Source organism: Leptodactylus fuscus, chromosome 1 (assembly GCF_031893055.1).
Source record: "Leptodactylus fuscus isolate aLepFus1 chromosome 1, aLepFus1.hap2, whole genome shotgun sequence".
Classification (NCBI taxonomy): Eukaryota; Metazoa; Chordata; class Amphibia; order Anura; family Leptodactylidae; genus Leptodactylus; species Leptodactylus fuscus.
This window is the reverse complement of record NC_134265.1, coordinates 234,116,742-234,130,734: the sequence shown is the minus strand read 5'-3', so window position 1 is coordinate 234,130,734 and position 13,993 is coordinate 234,116,742. Positions and strand designations below refer to the sequence as shown.

Sequence of the window (13,993 nt, the reverse complement as noted above, 5' to 3'; positions counted from 1 at the left end):
GCGGGAGTTTCAACAAGCCGGAACGCCAACATCTCCTGGGCCAGCAGTTTAGCGATGTTGGCGTTCAAGGCTTGCGCGTGTGGGTGGTTAGCAGTGTATTTCTGCCGCCGCTCCAATGTCTGAGAGATGGTGGGTTGTTGTAAAGAAGCGCCTGATGGTGCCTTTGATGGTGCAGGAGAAGGAGATAAGACAGGAACAGGGGAGGATGAGGGAGAAGTCAACAAAGTGGCGGAGGCAGATGAAGTGGTGTCCTGGCTCGTCCTCTGGAGTGCATCGCCAGCACAGTCAGCAGTGGCAGTGGCAGAGGCAGAGGCAGTGGCAGAGGCAGTGGCAGTGGCGTGAACGGCAGGCGGCCTTTGTCCTGCCGTTGCTGCCTGCCACTGATTCCAGTGCTTGGATTCCAAATGACGGCGCATTGAAGTGGTGGACAGGTTGCTCTTCTCAGAGCCCCTAATCAATTTCGAGAGGCAAATTGTGCAGACAACACTATATCTGTCCTCGGCGCATTCCTTGAAAAAACTCCACACCTTCGAGAAACGTGCCCTCAAGGTGGGAGTTTTTCGGGGCTGGGTACGAACTGGAACATCTTGGGAGATTCCGGGTGTGGCCTGGCTTCGCCTAAGCTGCTGACCTCTGCCTCTGCCTCTAGCTACCCTTTTTGGTGCTGCACTTGCCTCAACATCCACACTACTTTCCCCGCTTGACATCCCCCCTGTCCAGGTCGGGTCAGTGTCCTCATCATCCACCACTTCCTCTTCCAACTCCTGTCTCATCTCCTCCTCCCGCACAATGCGCCGGTCAACTGGATGCCCTGACGGCAACTGCGTCACATCATCGTCGATGAGGGTGGGTTGCTGGTCATCCACCACCAAATCGAACGGAGATGGAGGAGACTCTAGTGTTTGAGCATCTGGACACAGATGCTCCTCTGTTAGGTTCGTGGAATCGTGACGTGGAGAGGCAGGTTGAGGGACAATGAAAGGAGCGGAGAACAGCTCTGGGGAGCAGGAACAGTTGGGGTTATTGTTCTGTGAAGCTTGGGAATTTTGGGAGGAAGGAGGACAAGACTGTTGGGTAATAGGAGGAGAGGAGGCAGAGTCTGACTGGCTGCTGGACAATGTGCTGTAAGCGTTCTCTGACAGCCATTGCAAGACCTGTTCCTGGTTCTCGGGCCTACTAAGGTTTGTACCCTGCAGTTTAGTTAATGTGGCAAGCAACCCTGGCACTGTGGAGTGGCGCAATGCTTGCTGCCCCACAGGAGTAGGCACGGGACGCCCTGTGGCTTCACTGCTACCTTGCTCCCCAGAACCATTCCCCCGACCTCGCCCACGGCCTCGTCCACGTCCCTTTCCGGGAGCCTTGCGCATTTTGAATTCCCAGTTAGAAATTGGCACTATATACCAGTAGCAAAAATTGTGGGTGCACGTAACCCCAATATATTCTTTGAATTCCCAGTCAGACAATGGCACTATATACCAGTAGCAAGAAATGAGGGTATTTATAACCCCAATATATTCTTTGAATTACCAGTCAGAAACTGGCACTATATGGCAGTAGCAAGAAATGAGGGTATTTGTAACCCCAATATATTCTTTGAATTCCCAGTCAGAAACTGGCACTGTATACCAGTAGTAAAAATTGTGGGTGCACGTAACCCCAATATATTCTTTGAATTACCAGTCAGAAACTGGCACTATATGGCAGTAGCAAGAAATGAGGGTATTTGTAACCCCAATATATTCTTTGAATTCCCAGTCAGAAACTGGCACTGTATACCAGTAGTAAAAATTGTGGGTGCACGTAACCCCAATATATTCTTTGAATTCCCAGTCAGACAATGGCACTATATACCAGTAGCAAGAAATGAGGGTATTTATAACCCCAATATATTCTTTGAATTCCCAGTCAGACAATGGCACTGTATACCAGTAGTAAAAATTGTGGGTGCACGTAACCCCAATATATTCTTTGAATTACCAGTCAGAAACTGGCACTATATGGCAGTAGCAAGAAATGAGGGTATTTGTAACCCCAATATATTCTTTGAATTCCCAGTCAGAAACTGGCACTGTATACCAGTAGTAAAAATTGTGGGTGCACGTAACCCCAATATATTCTTTGAATTCCCAGTCAGACAATGGCACTATATACCAGTAGCAATAAATGAGGGTATTTATAACCCCAATATATTCTTTGAATTCCCAGTCAGAAACTGGCACTATATGGCAGTAGCAAGAAATGAGGGTATTTGTAACCCCAATATATTCTTTGAATTCCCAGTCAGACAATGGCACTGTATACCAGTAGTAAAAATTGTGGGTGCACGTAACCCCAATATATTCTTTGAATTCCCAGTCAGACACTGGCACTATATGGCAGTAGCAAGAAATGAGGGTATTTGTAACCCCAATATATTCTTTGAATTCCCAGTCAGAAACTGGCACTGTATACCAGTAGTAAAAATTGTGGGTGCACGTAACCCCAATATATTCTTTGAATTCCCAGTCAGACAATGGCACTATATGGCAGTAGCAAGAAATGAGGGTATTTGTAACCCCAATATATTCTTTGAATTCCCAGTCAGAAACTGGCACTGTATACCAGTAGTAAAAATTGTGGGTGCACGTAACCCCAATATATTCTTTGAATTCCCAGTCAGACAATGGCACTATATACCAGTAGCAAGAAATGAGGGTATTTATAACCCCAATATATTCTTTGAATTCCCAGTCAGAAACTGGCACTATATGGCAGTAGCAAGAAATGAGGGTATTTGTAACCCCAATATATTCTTTGAATTCCCAGTCAGACAATGGCACTGTATACCAGTAGTAAAAATTGTGGGTGCACGTAACCCCAATATATTCTTTGAATTACCAGTCAGAAACTGGCACTATATGGCAGTAGCAAGAAATGAGGGTATTTGTAACCCCAATATATTCTTTGAATTCCCAGTCAGAAACTGGCACTGTATACCAGTAGTAAAAATTGTGGGTGCACGTAACCCCAATATATTCTTTGAATTCCCAGTCAGACAATGGCACTATATACCAGTAGCAAGAAATGAGGGTATTTATAACCCCAATATATTCTTTGAATTCCCAGTCAGAAACTGGCACTATATGGCAGTAGCAAGAAATGAGGGTATTTGTAACCCCAATATATTCTTTGAATTCCCAGTCAGTCAATGGCACTGTATACCAGTAGTAAAAATTGTGGGTGCACGTAACCCCAATATATTCTTTGAATTACCAGTCAGAAACTGGCACTATATGGCAGTAGCAAGAAATGAGGGTATTTGTAACCCCAATATATTCTTTGAATTCCCAGTCAGAAACTGGCACTGTATACCAGTAGTAAAAATTGTGGGTGCACGTAACCCCAATATATTCTTTGAATTCCCAGTCAGACAATGGCACTATATACCAGTAGCAAGAAATGAGGGTATTTATAACCCCAATATATTCTTTGAATTCCCAGTCAGACAATGGCACTGTATACCAGTAGTAAAAATTGTGGGTGCACGTAACTCCAATATATTCTTTGAATTCCCAGTCAGAAACTGGCACTATATGGCAGTAGCAAGAAATGAGGGTATTTATAACCCCAATATATTCTTTGAATTCCCAGTCAGACAATGGCACTGTATACCAGTAGTAAAAATTGTGGGTGCACGTAACCCCAATATATTCTTTGAATTCCCAGTCAGACAATGGCACTATATGGCAGTAGCAAGAAATGAGGGTATTTGTAACCCCAATATATTCTTTGAATTCCCAGTCAGAAACTGGCACTGTATACCAGTAGTAAAAATTGTGGGTGCACGTAACCCCAATATATTCTTTGAATTACCAGTCAGAAACTGGCACTATATGGCAGTAGCAAGAAATGAGGGTATTTGTAACCCCAATATATTCTTTGAATTCCCAGTCAGAAACTGGCACTGTATACCAGTAGTAAAAATTGTGGGTGCACGTAACCCCAATATATTCTTTGAATTCCCAGTCAGACAATGGCACTATATACCAGTAGCAAGAAATGAGGGTATTTATAACCCCAATATATTCTTTGAATTCCCAGTCAGACAATGGCACTGTATACCAGTAGTAAAAATTGTGGGTGCACGTAACCCCAATATATTCTTTGAATTCCCAGTCAGAAACTGGCACTATATGGCAGTAGCAAGAAATGAGGGTATTTATAACCCCAATATATTCTTTGAATTCCCAGTCAGACAATGGCACTATATGGCAGTAGCAAGAAATGAGGGTATTTGTAACCCCAATATATTCTTTGAATTCCCAGTCAGAAACTGGCACTGTATACCAGTAGTAAAAATTGTGGGTGCACGTAACCCCAATATATTCTTTGAATTACCAGTCAGAAACTGGCACTATATGGCAGTAGCAAGAAATGAGGGTATTTGTAACCCCAATATATTCTTTGAATTCCCAGTCAGAAACTGGCACTGTATACCAGTAGTAAAAATTGTGGGTGCACGTAACCCCAATATATTCTTTGAATTCCCAGTCAGACAATGGCACTATATGGCAGTAGCAAAAATAGTGGGTGTATATAGCCCCAATTCTATTGCTAGGGGACTTGCAGGGTATTTCTGGGGTGAAGGTGGGTGGGCACACCGTTGGAACGGGTATCGGGGGTATATATCGGGTATACGGGAATACACTGACAGTGTATTCCATTCAGGATCCTGGGAAAGCTGGGTTGCGGCGATTGAGCCCGTCAGTGCCACGTTACACTGACAAGCTTCTCCCTGGAATTTAGCTCTTGCAAGAGCTGTTGTGGTTGTCTTCTCCTTCCTATCCTAGCCTGTCCCTGCCTACCCAGAATCTAAGCCCTAGCTAGCTGGACGGAAACCTCCGTCCTCGGTGAATTGCAAGCTCAGAATGACGCGAACCTGGGCGGCGCTGTTCTTTTAAATTAGAGGTCACATGTTTTCGGCAGCCAATGGGTTTTGCCTACTTTTCTCAACGTCACCGGTGTCGTAGTTCCTGTCCCACCTACCCTGCGCTGTTATTGGAGCAAAAAAGGCGCCAGGGAAGGTGGGAGGGGAATCGAGTAATGGCGCACTTTACCACGCGGTGTTCGATTCGATTCGAACATGCCGAACAGCCTAATATCCGATCGAACATGAGTTCGATAGAACACTGTTCGCTCATCTCTAATAGCTAAGCTTTGCATTACTGTCTCATTTTATTTGTAAATAAAAGGAATAAAACAGTTATAGTAGTAAAAATATCACAAAGAAAGTCACTATTTATCAATTTACAGATTATGATAAATTGTCTTTTCTAAGGCATTAACGGGGTTGGTGTCTTCAGGATAGGCTAACCATGTGTGATCATGAGGGTCCGACAACAAGAATGAAAGGACTGTGGCACTAAGGTGCCGGAACCCTTTTGTTCTATTAATCTGAATTTTCATCTATACTTCATAGACCATGACCAATCCTTGTTACTGCACCATAATAAAGAGACATTCTCATGGAAAAGTAATGGTTTTGTAGAGAATATCAACATAATGTAACATCTTATGGAATAGAACATTATATTATTGCTGGAACATTTATTAAGTGTTTTAGACACTTGGTATGATAACATGGAGTAGCATCTTTGGAAAGGGCTCTGCTAATCCTGAAAGAGGATTTAATAAGCACCTCTTTGCACAAAAATGGACTAAAATTTTTGTTGGAAACTAAAACAACTAATAGGTACTGGAAATTTAAACTAGACAACCTAATAATGTCTCAGATTTATCAAATAGCGTTAGACATTGTAATAAATTTGGTTTGTCTGGTGACAAACTGTCTAAGGCTAAGGCCCCACGAAGCCTGCTGCAGTGAAAAAAACACTTTTTTCCACTGCTGACCTTTTGCTTCAATTATACCTATAGGGAAACTGCCAGCATTTCCATAGATATAATTGACATTGCATCAGTTTTTGGAAACTGCAGTATTTCTGCTGTACGCATTTTTCTGCAATATATGAATGGAATTTGCTAAAATCCCATCCACTTTGTAGTGATTGTAAAACGCTGCGTTTACATCACCTGGGGCCCCCGGCATTAAACCAGTATTATTATGTCTACACCTGTATGTACAGATTGTTGATAGATTAGGTACAGATGTAGATGGAGGTCCAATACTCCTCCATGAGTACTGTAATACTTTTGTGTACATGAAGCATAAACCTTATATTTTTAGATGATCATAGAAAAAAGTGTGGCAGCTGCCAAAATAAAAGAATGTGAGTGGGCAGCTATAGTCTTCAGTTTTGTAGGAAGACATTAAAGAAATAAAGAAGTGTAGTGACATGCTGGTTAGATAAAATGATTACTATAATTTTTATAATTTTTGATTCTTTAGCACTTGTGTGGTATTCCCCCAAGATTTCATTTTTTAAATGCTAGTCTATTTTATAATTTTTTTCTCTTGGTTTACGTGTTTCTGTCACATTTCTACAAGCTTATGCTGGTGCATCCATCTTTAAATTTCTATCTGTTTTCAACTCCCTTAAACTGAAATGTTCTTTTTCATGACTTCCAGTTGCTCAATAGTTAAAGGAGTTGTTCCCTATCCACAAAACATTGGATTGCCGGGTCCCCAATGATCAAGAGGGTGGGGGACTGAAATTCCCCCTAAGGCCTCCTTGTGAATGGAGCACCAGTGCAATTGCATGACCAGTGCTCCATTCACTTCTATGGGGCTGCCAGGACTGTACTCTCCAGCAACATTCGCAGCCCTATAGAAATTAATGGAGTGCCAGTTACTTAAAGGGGTATTCCCATCTCCTTGTTTCAGCATTTTGCATGCTGTCTCTTCTTCTCACTTCCTGTATTCTATCCCACTCACTGAACGGGACACTGTAGTATAAAAATACTTATGCAGATCAGATAATATGCACATGCTTGTACAGAAAGGACATAGAGAGATAACAGACTCTGTCTTATCAACAAACTACAATTAGCTGAGCTGATTGTCCTGCCAGGACTGAGTAAGTGACGTCACATCACTTGTCCTATCTCACAGGTCCATGGTTATAGCAACGCTGTGTAAACAATAGGAGGAATAAGTTCAAATAGCAGGCAAACAAAACAGCATTTCTAAAGCAATATATTTTGGCAAAGTCTTCAATTTACATAAGCTACCAGTATAGATAGGATCATTGAGATAGGACAACTCCTTTAATCGCACTAGCTCTTCACTCACAAGGAGGTCATAGGAGGACTTTCGGTCCCCTATCCTCCTAATCACTGGGGGACTCAGTGATAGGGCTCCCAGCAATTGGATACTTATAGCCTGTCCTGTGGATGGCGAATAAGTGTCCATAGCAGGACAGCCCCCTAAGGATTGTAGAATAAGATGTTTGTGCACTTTAAATTGGAATAAATGATTTCTCTTTCTGGTTTTCCAATCTAGGTATTTCAGTACTTTATCAATCGAGTGCGACAAAAGCTGCACATTGTGCTCTGTATGAGTCCAGTTGGAGAGGCTTTTAGAGCGAGATGTCGGATGTTTCCATCACTTGTCAATTGCTGCACTATTGACTGGTTTGTGCAGGTTGGTACTTGTAAGAATTTTGTGATAACTAAATTGTGCAATCCAAAGTTTCTCTCAGATGAGAAAATCAGATTATCACACATCAGTGCCACTCTTATACATGTACTGTATCTGGTATTCATAAACACTTTTTTATGTGATGTGTTTAGGATTTATTTTATTTTTTAACTTAAAGTCTTTGTTAAAGTTTTGTACAAAGGGATAAAACCAACAGAAAGGGAGAATGTGGAGAGGGAGAGGGAGGACCAAGGGACATCGGGGCTACAGGTGTGGGGAGGGTAGGTGAGGCAGGAAGGGGGAGAGCAGGCAGATACTCTGACGTAGCAGAGTAAAACATTCTTAGGATTCTTTTTAAATGTAATCTCCTTGGTCTCACTTTATAGACCGTTGTTTAAATTTAGTTTTTTTGTAAATGAATAGTTTTTAAGAAACTTTGTAATATATCTTATCAGAGGAAAATGCTTCTGGAAAATCTCCAGGTATTAGCTCCTCCCCTGTCTGCTAAACTGGTCAATTCATTGTTATATGCATGTTCTCTGAAGACTTGCAGACAGATTACATAGAAGTCAATGGGGAGGAGGATTATGAGCCCAGAGTGGGAGAAGAACAGCAGAGACACAGCACAATATGTTTTTAGGTCACTTCTAGCACTTTTTAGCAGTTTTTCTGCAGATTTTTATTGTATAGATGTGAACAAAGCTTTGTTGAGATACAAGTCATACTATATCTACTCCAGTAGGACTGTGACTGTGTCACTTTGATTCTAATTCACTCCTCCTCCTCCTCCCCCTCTCCTCTACATAGATTTATATGAACTGCAATCTGTCTTTAGTGAGTATAGGACGGGTATTGAATTCAGCACTTTCGCTGACAGAAGACGGCTGATAATCAGGGCTATGGAGTGAGTCGGCAAAACCACCAACTCTGCCTCCTCTATTTTTCCCCTGCCTGACTCCAACTCAAATTCGACTTTGGCTCCCACTCCGATTCTGTCATAAAAGGCTAAAAGCCACTTTCAGACAGAAGCAGTAAATAATCTAATTCAGAATAAAAATAGTGGTTGAGTTTCTTTGAAAGTAAATATGTAAAAAGATATGTATCTAAGGCCTGGTTCACATCTGCATTCGGTATTCTGTTCGGGGAGTCCGTTTGGGGATGAACACATTTAAAAAGCAGTGAGCAATGAAAACATGCGGCCCCATAGACTATAATGAGGGTTTGTGTGTTTTCTGTGCGGTGTACGCACGAGTCATGCAGAGAGGAAAGTAGTTCATGAAGTACTTTTCTCTCCGCATGACTCGTGTGGACACCATGTGGAAAATACGGACCCCATTATAGTCTATGGGGTGCATGTGCTTCATTGCTCACTGCTTTTTAATGCGTTCGGTATTCCGTTCGGGGGGTCCCCAAGTGGACTTCCTGACCGAAATACCGAACGTAGATGTGAACCAGGCCTTATTAATAACACAATATCAAATATTGTATAATTCATTGTATATTAATCAATCATTTTATCTTGAAGCTGGTAACTTTTTCGCTACTCTGACTTCAGCTCCACCCAAAACTTGCCCTGGCCTTAATCTACCTCTTAAGATATTTCACAAAGTTTCTTACATTCACCTGCTTACAAAAAAATGTAAAACAACAGTAAGGCTAAGTTCACAATTACGTTTTTAAACTTCATTGTTTCATGTGTCTTGGGATCAACAGACTTCGACAGCACTGGAATAACTGATGCAGACTTAGCCCCCTCCTTCTCCATTCACCCCAATGTAATAATCATGACAAAAGTTTTCTTCCATCATGTTTGTTTATTCTTCAGAAGGATGAAAAAGTCCTTACTCTTGAAAGAAGACTTTCATCGCTTCCACCAACTCCAATTCTTAATTGGAAAGGAGATGTTAATCAGATCTCCAATCAGAGGCAGCCAGTGTCAGAGCTCAGAATGACACCCTTTACCTGCTCCTGCCTGACATTACCCTGACAGTACAGAACCTAACTAGCATATCAGGCACCAAAACTAACTGCATCTTGCTGAGAAATGGTGGGGGCTAGAGAAAAAATTTGTGGAGGTTGGGAAAGGTTCTCTTTAAAACATTTTTTTCTGATTGTCTTGTGTACTTGATAATAAAAAGACTGGCCTTGGCTGTATCCTCTTCTTCGCGGATACTGGACAGCTACTCCTCAGCAAATGTGCAAAAGAAGCAGCCTTGAGAAAATATTTCAGGTTAATATGGCTAATATTTCATGGCCCTTTAATGCCCATTATTTTTAGGTATGAACAATTTAGCAATTTTCTTTTATGTAAAAGGAACACCAAACATAGGCTTTGCTTCTTTGCCTTGAATCTATTTTGTCTCATATTCCAAATTAAAAAAAAAAAAAAAAAAAAAAAAAAAGAACCCAGGAAATCAGTCATGCCCTTCACAATAAAAAATAGCAGATCAGTCATGTCCCTTCAAAGTTCTATGGTCGGCTATATGACAAACAGCTGGAGCTTCTGTCTGTAGAACACAAAATTTGTTAAAGGGGTTGTCAGGACTTCAACTTTTTAAAACCTATCTTTAAGATAGGCCATAAATCCCTGATAGGTGGGGGCTGGCAACTGGTTCCCAGACTGGTAAGCTGCATGGAGCTACTTCTGGCAACCCTCCTATACACTACACAGGCCTGGAAACTGAAATCTTTGTTCCCTGTATAGTGGCCGAATGCCGTCACTACATCTTATCTCCCATTATAGTCAGTGGAAGTGAGCTGAAGTGAAGGTGCTTGGTCAGAAGTGGCTCCATACAGCTGATTGGTGTGGATGTTGGCTTTCGGCTTAGTATCATGTCTACCTTGAATATAGGCCATAAAAAGCGTAAATCTGGACAACCCCTTTTATGTTTAACCCCAGCCTCTCATTTGTCCATCATCCAAAATGGAACAGATCCGCAGGAAACTGTTTCCTATATTCACTGCAGGATTTTGTAAAAGACTTTATTTCAGGTTCTTCTAGAACACCATGATGAATGGCAAACAGCATGAGCAAGATTACTAGCTGTTTACTTTTATTTTGCCTTGTGAGTTTAGTATTCCTATAATCATGGCCTCGCTCTGTACAAACCTTGTTGACAATCTGCTTTGTGACAATGGTAAAATGACTGTCTTTATAATAGTTCCATACTAATGCTTTTACCACATTTGCAATTAATGGCGTCAATAAAGTTGTTATTTAATTACATAACCTTATAATACATCTCTTTTATCTAGAGAATGTAACACATTGACTTCTGAAAAATCTCACACTTCTCTTTTTTTGTCCTTGCATTTGAAAAAAAACAAAAAACTGAAGGAATGTGTTTGATTTTTGGGAACTTTTATATGGATATTTTACATGGCCATGGGAAAGATTTCTCATTATAAAGGAACTTCATTGATTCTCTCCAATTACGCAAATATTATGCCCGAGGGGATTTGTGATTTCTTTTCTCTTGGTGTTATTTGCAGTGGCCTAGAGAAGCTCTGCTCTCAGTTTCTCAAACATTTTTCACCAACATTGACCTTGGCCGGGAAGAAATGAAGGAGAGACTGTCAGAAATGTGTGTAGAGATCCATGTAAGAGTTACAGAAATGGCCGACCGTTACTATGAAGAACTCAGAAGACGATACTATACAACACCCACCTCATATCTAGAGTTAATTAACCTTTACCTGTCCATGCTTGGTGAGAAGAGGCAACAGCTGGTTTCAGTAAGTGATACTAAGAATATACATAAACCTATGTTTAGTAATGTGCTAATTTATACTTTTGTTTTGAACCTCCAGAATGACTTTCAGCCTTTGGAATGTAAAGGTTTAAAGCTGAGACAGCAGCCTGGAACGTGTGACTGAAAGCGAGCTGATTTGGCTGTTTTTTTGCTGCGATTGGGTCTGTTGTGGGATGTTCTTTGTGGACATCCTGCAGCAGACCTGACCCATGTGGCCTTCGCCTAAAAATGTTGTCTGGATTTTAGATGTTGACATATCATCAAGATATCCATAGGATAGACCTATATCAGATCTGTGAGAGTTCAAAACCCCCATGGGAGTAGCTTGAGCAGGTGCATGGGGTGCAGTCATACCCAGCTCCCAGGAACCTTAGGGGGCCCATACAGTTAGGGCCAGAAATATTTGGACAGTGACACAAGTTTTGTTATTTTAGCAGTTTACTAAAACATGTTCAGAAATACAATTATATATATAATATGGGCTGAAAGTGCACACTCCCAGCTGCAATATGAGAGTTTCCACATCCAAATCGGAGAAAGGGTTTAGGAATCATAGCTCTGTAATGCATAGCCTCCTCTTTTTCAAGGGACCAAAAGTAATTGGACAATGGACTCTAAGGGCTGCAATTAACTCTGAAGGCGTCTCCCTCGTAAACCTGTAATCAATGAAGTAGTTAAAAGGTCTGGGGTTGATTCCAGGTGTGTGGTTTTGCATTTGGAAGCTGTTGCTGTGACCAGACAACATGCGGTCAAAGGAACTCTCAATTGAGGTGAAGCAGAACATCCTGAGGCTGAAAAAAAAAGAAAAAATCCATCAGAGAGATAGCAGACATGCTTGGAGTAGCAAAATCAACAGTCGGGTACATTCTAAGAAAAAAGGAATTGACTGGTGAGCTTGGGAACTCAAAAAGGCCTGGGCGTCCACGGATGACAACAGTGGTGGATGATAGCAGACATGCTTGGAGTAGCAAAATCAACAGTCGGGTACATTCTAAGAAAAAAGGAATTGACTGGTGAGCTTGGGAACTCAAAAAGGCCTGGGCGTCCACGGATGACAACAGTGGTGGATGATCGCCGCATACTTTCTTTGGTCAAGAAGAACCCGTTCACAACATCAACTGAAGTCCAGAACTCTCTCAGTGAAGTAGGTGTATCTGTCTCTAAGTCAACAGTAAAGAGAAGACTCCATGAAAGTAAATACAAAGGGTTCACATCTAGATGCAAACCATTCATCAATTCCAAAAATAGATAGGCCAGAGTTAAATTTGCTGAAAAACACCTCAAGAAGCCATCTCAGTTCTGGAAAAGTATTCTATGGACAGATGAGACAAAGATCAACCTGTACCAGAATGATGGGAAGAAAAAAGTTTGGAGAAGAAAGGCAACGGCACATGATCCAAGGCACACCACATCCTCTGTAAAACATGGTGGAGGCAACGTGATGGCATGGGCATGCATGGCTTTCAATGGCACTGGGTCACTTGTGTTTATTGATGACATAACAGCAGACAAGAGTATCCGGATGAATTCTGAAGTGTACCGGGATATACTTTCAGCCCAGATTCAGCCAAATGCTGCCAAGTTGATCGGACGGCGCTTCATAGTACAGATGGACAATGACCCCAAGCATACAGCCAAAGCTACCCAGGAGTTCATGAGTGCAAAAAAGTGGAACATTCTGCAATGGCCAAGTCAATCACCAGATCTTAACCCAATTGAGCATGCATTTCACTTGCTCAAATCCAGACTTAAGGCGGAAAGACCCACAAACAAGCAAGACATAAGAAGGAGGAAACCCAGCGTTTGGTGATGTCCATGGGTTCCAGACTTAAGGCAGTGATTGCCTCCAAAGGATTCGCAACAAAATATTGAAAATAAAAATATTTTGTTTGGCTTATATTTATTTGTCCAATTACTTTTGAGCTCCTAAAATGTGGAGTGTTTGTAAAGAAATGTGTACAATTCCTACATTTTCTATCAGATATTTTTGTTCAACCCTTCAAATTAAACGTTACAATCTGCACTTGAATTCTGTTGTAGAGGTTTCATTTCAAATCCAATGTGGTGGCATGCAGAGCCCAACTCGCGAAAATTGTGTCACTGTCCAAATATTTCTGGCCCTAACTGTAAGTTGTCTCTTCCCAGTATGAGGAGATCAGGCCTATAAGCAATACATTATAGTTGGGGGGCCTGGTACAGATTTTGCAGTGGTGCCCAGGAGCTTCATGTTATGCTTTTGGACACCCAGCACCTCCACTGCTCATCTGATATCAGCAGTTCCCACTCAAGTATGGGTGGCAAATTTAGAGTGATGTAAACAAATCAAAGGTCATGTGATCTACCTGGAAGTGATGTAAACAAGTCATGTGATCTGTCTGGATGTGATATATGTGAGTAATGTGATCTACCTGGAAATAATGTAATGTAATAATGTATCGAGTCATGTGATCTGATCAGGAGTAGCCTTGGCCAGAGTGATGTAAGCAAGTCAATGCTCATGTGATCATTGGTAGTGGAGCAGCTGGTGATGGGATGTGTGTTATTGGGGCTTTCTGGAGGAAGAGTATTATGCAGACTGATTTATAATTGGTATTTGGCTACGTCAGTCATGTGGATCGATGTAATGATTGGATATTATGTTGAAAGGTGGAAGATGATAGAATTA

General features: G+C 41.5%; 1 protein-coding gene across 1 annotated transcript in view; it reads left to right on the top strand.

Moving 5' to 3' along the window:
• Positions 1-13,993, top strand: part of DNAH6 (dynein axonemal heavy chain 6) — a 285,907-nt gene that overhangs the window by 139,037 nt on the left and 132,877 nt on the right. Inside the window, exons 47-48 of the mRNA XM_075284265.1 lie at positions 7,439-7,579; positions 11,069-11,311. Coding sequence (XP_075140366.1) covers positions 7,439-7,579; positions 11,069-11,311 — 384 coding nt within the window. The remainder of the gene's footprint in view (positions 1-7,438; positions 7,580-11,068; positions 11,312-13,993) is intronic.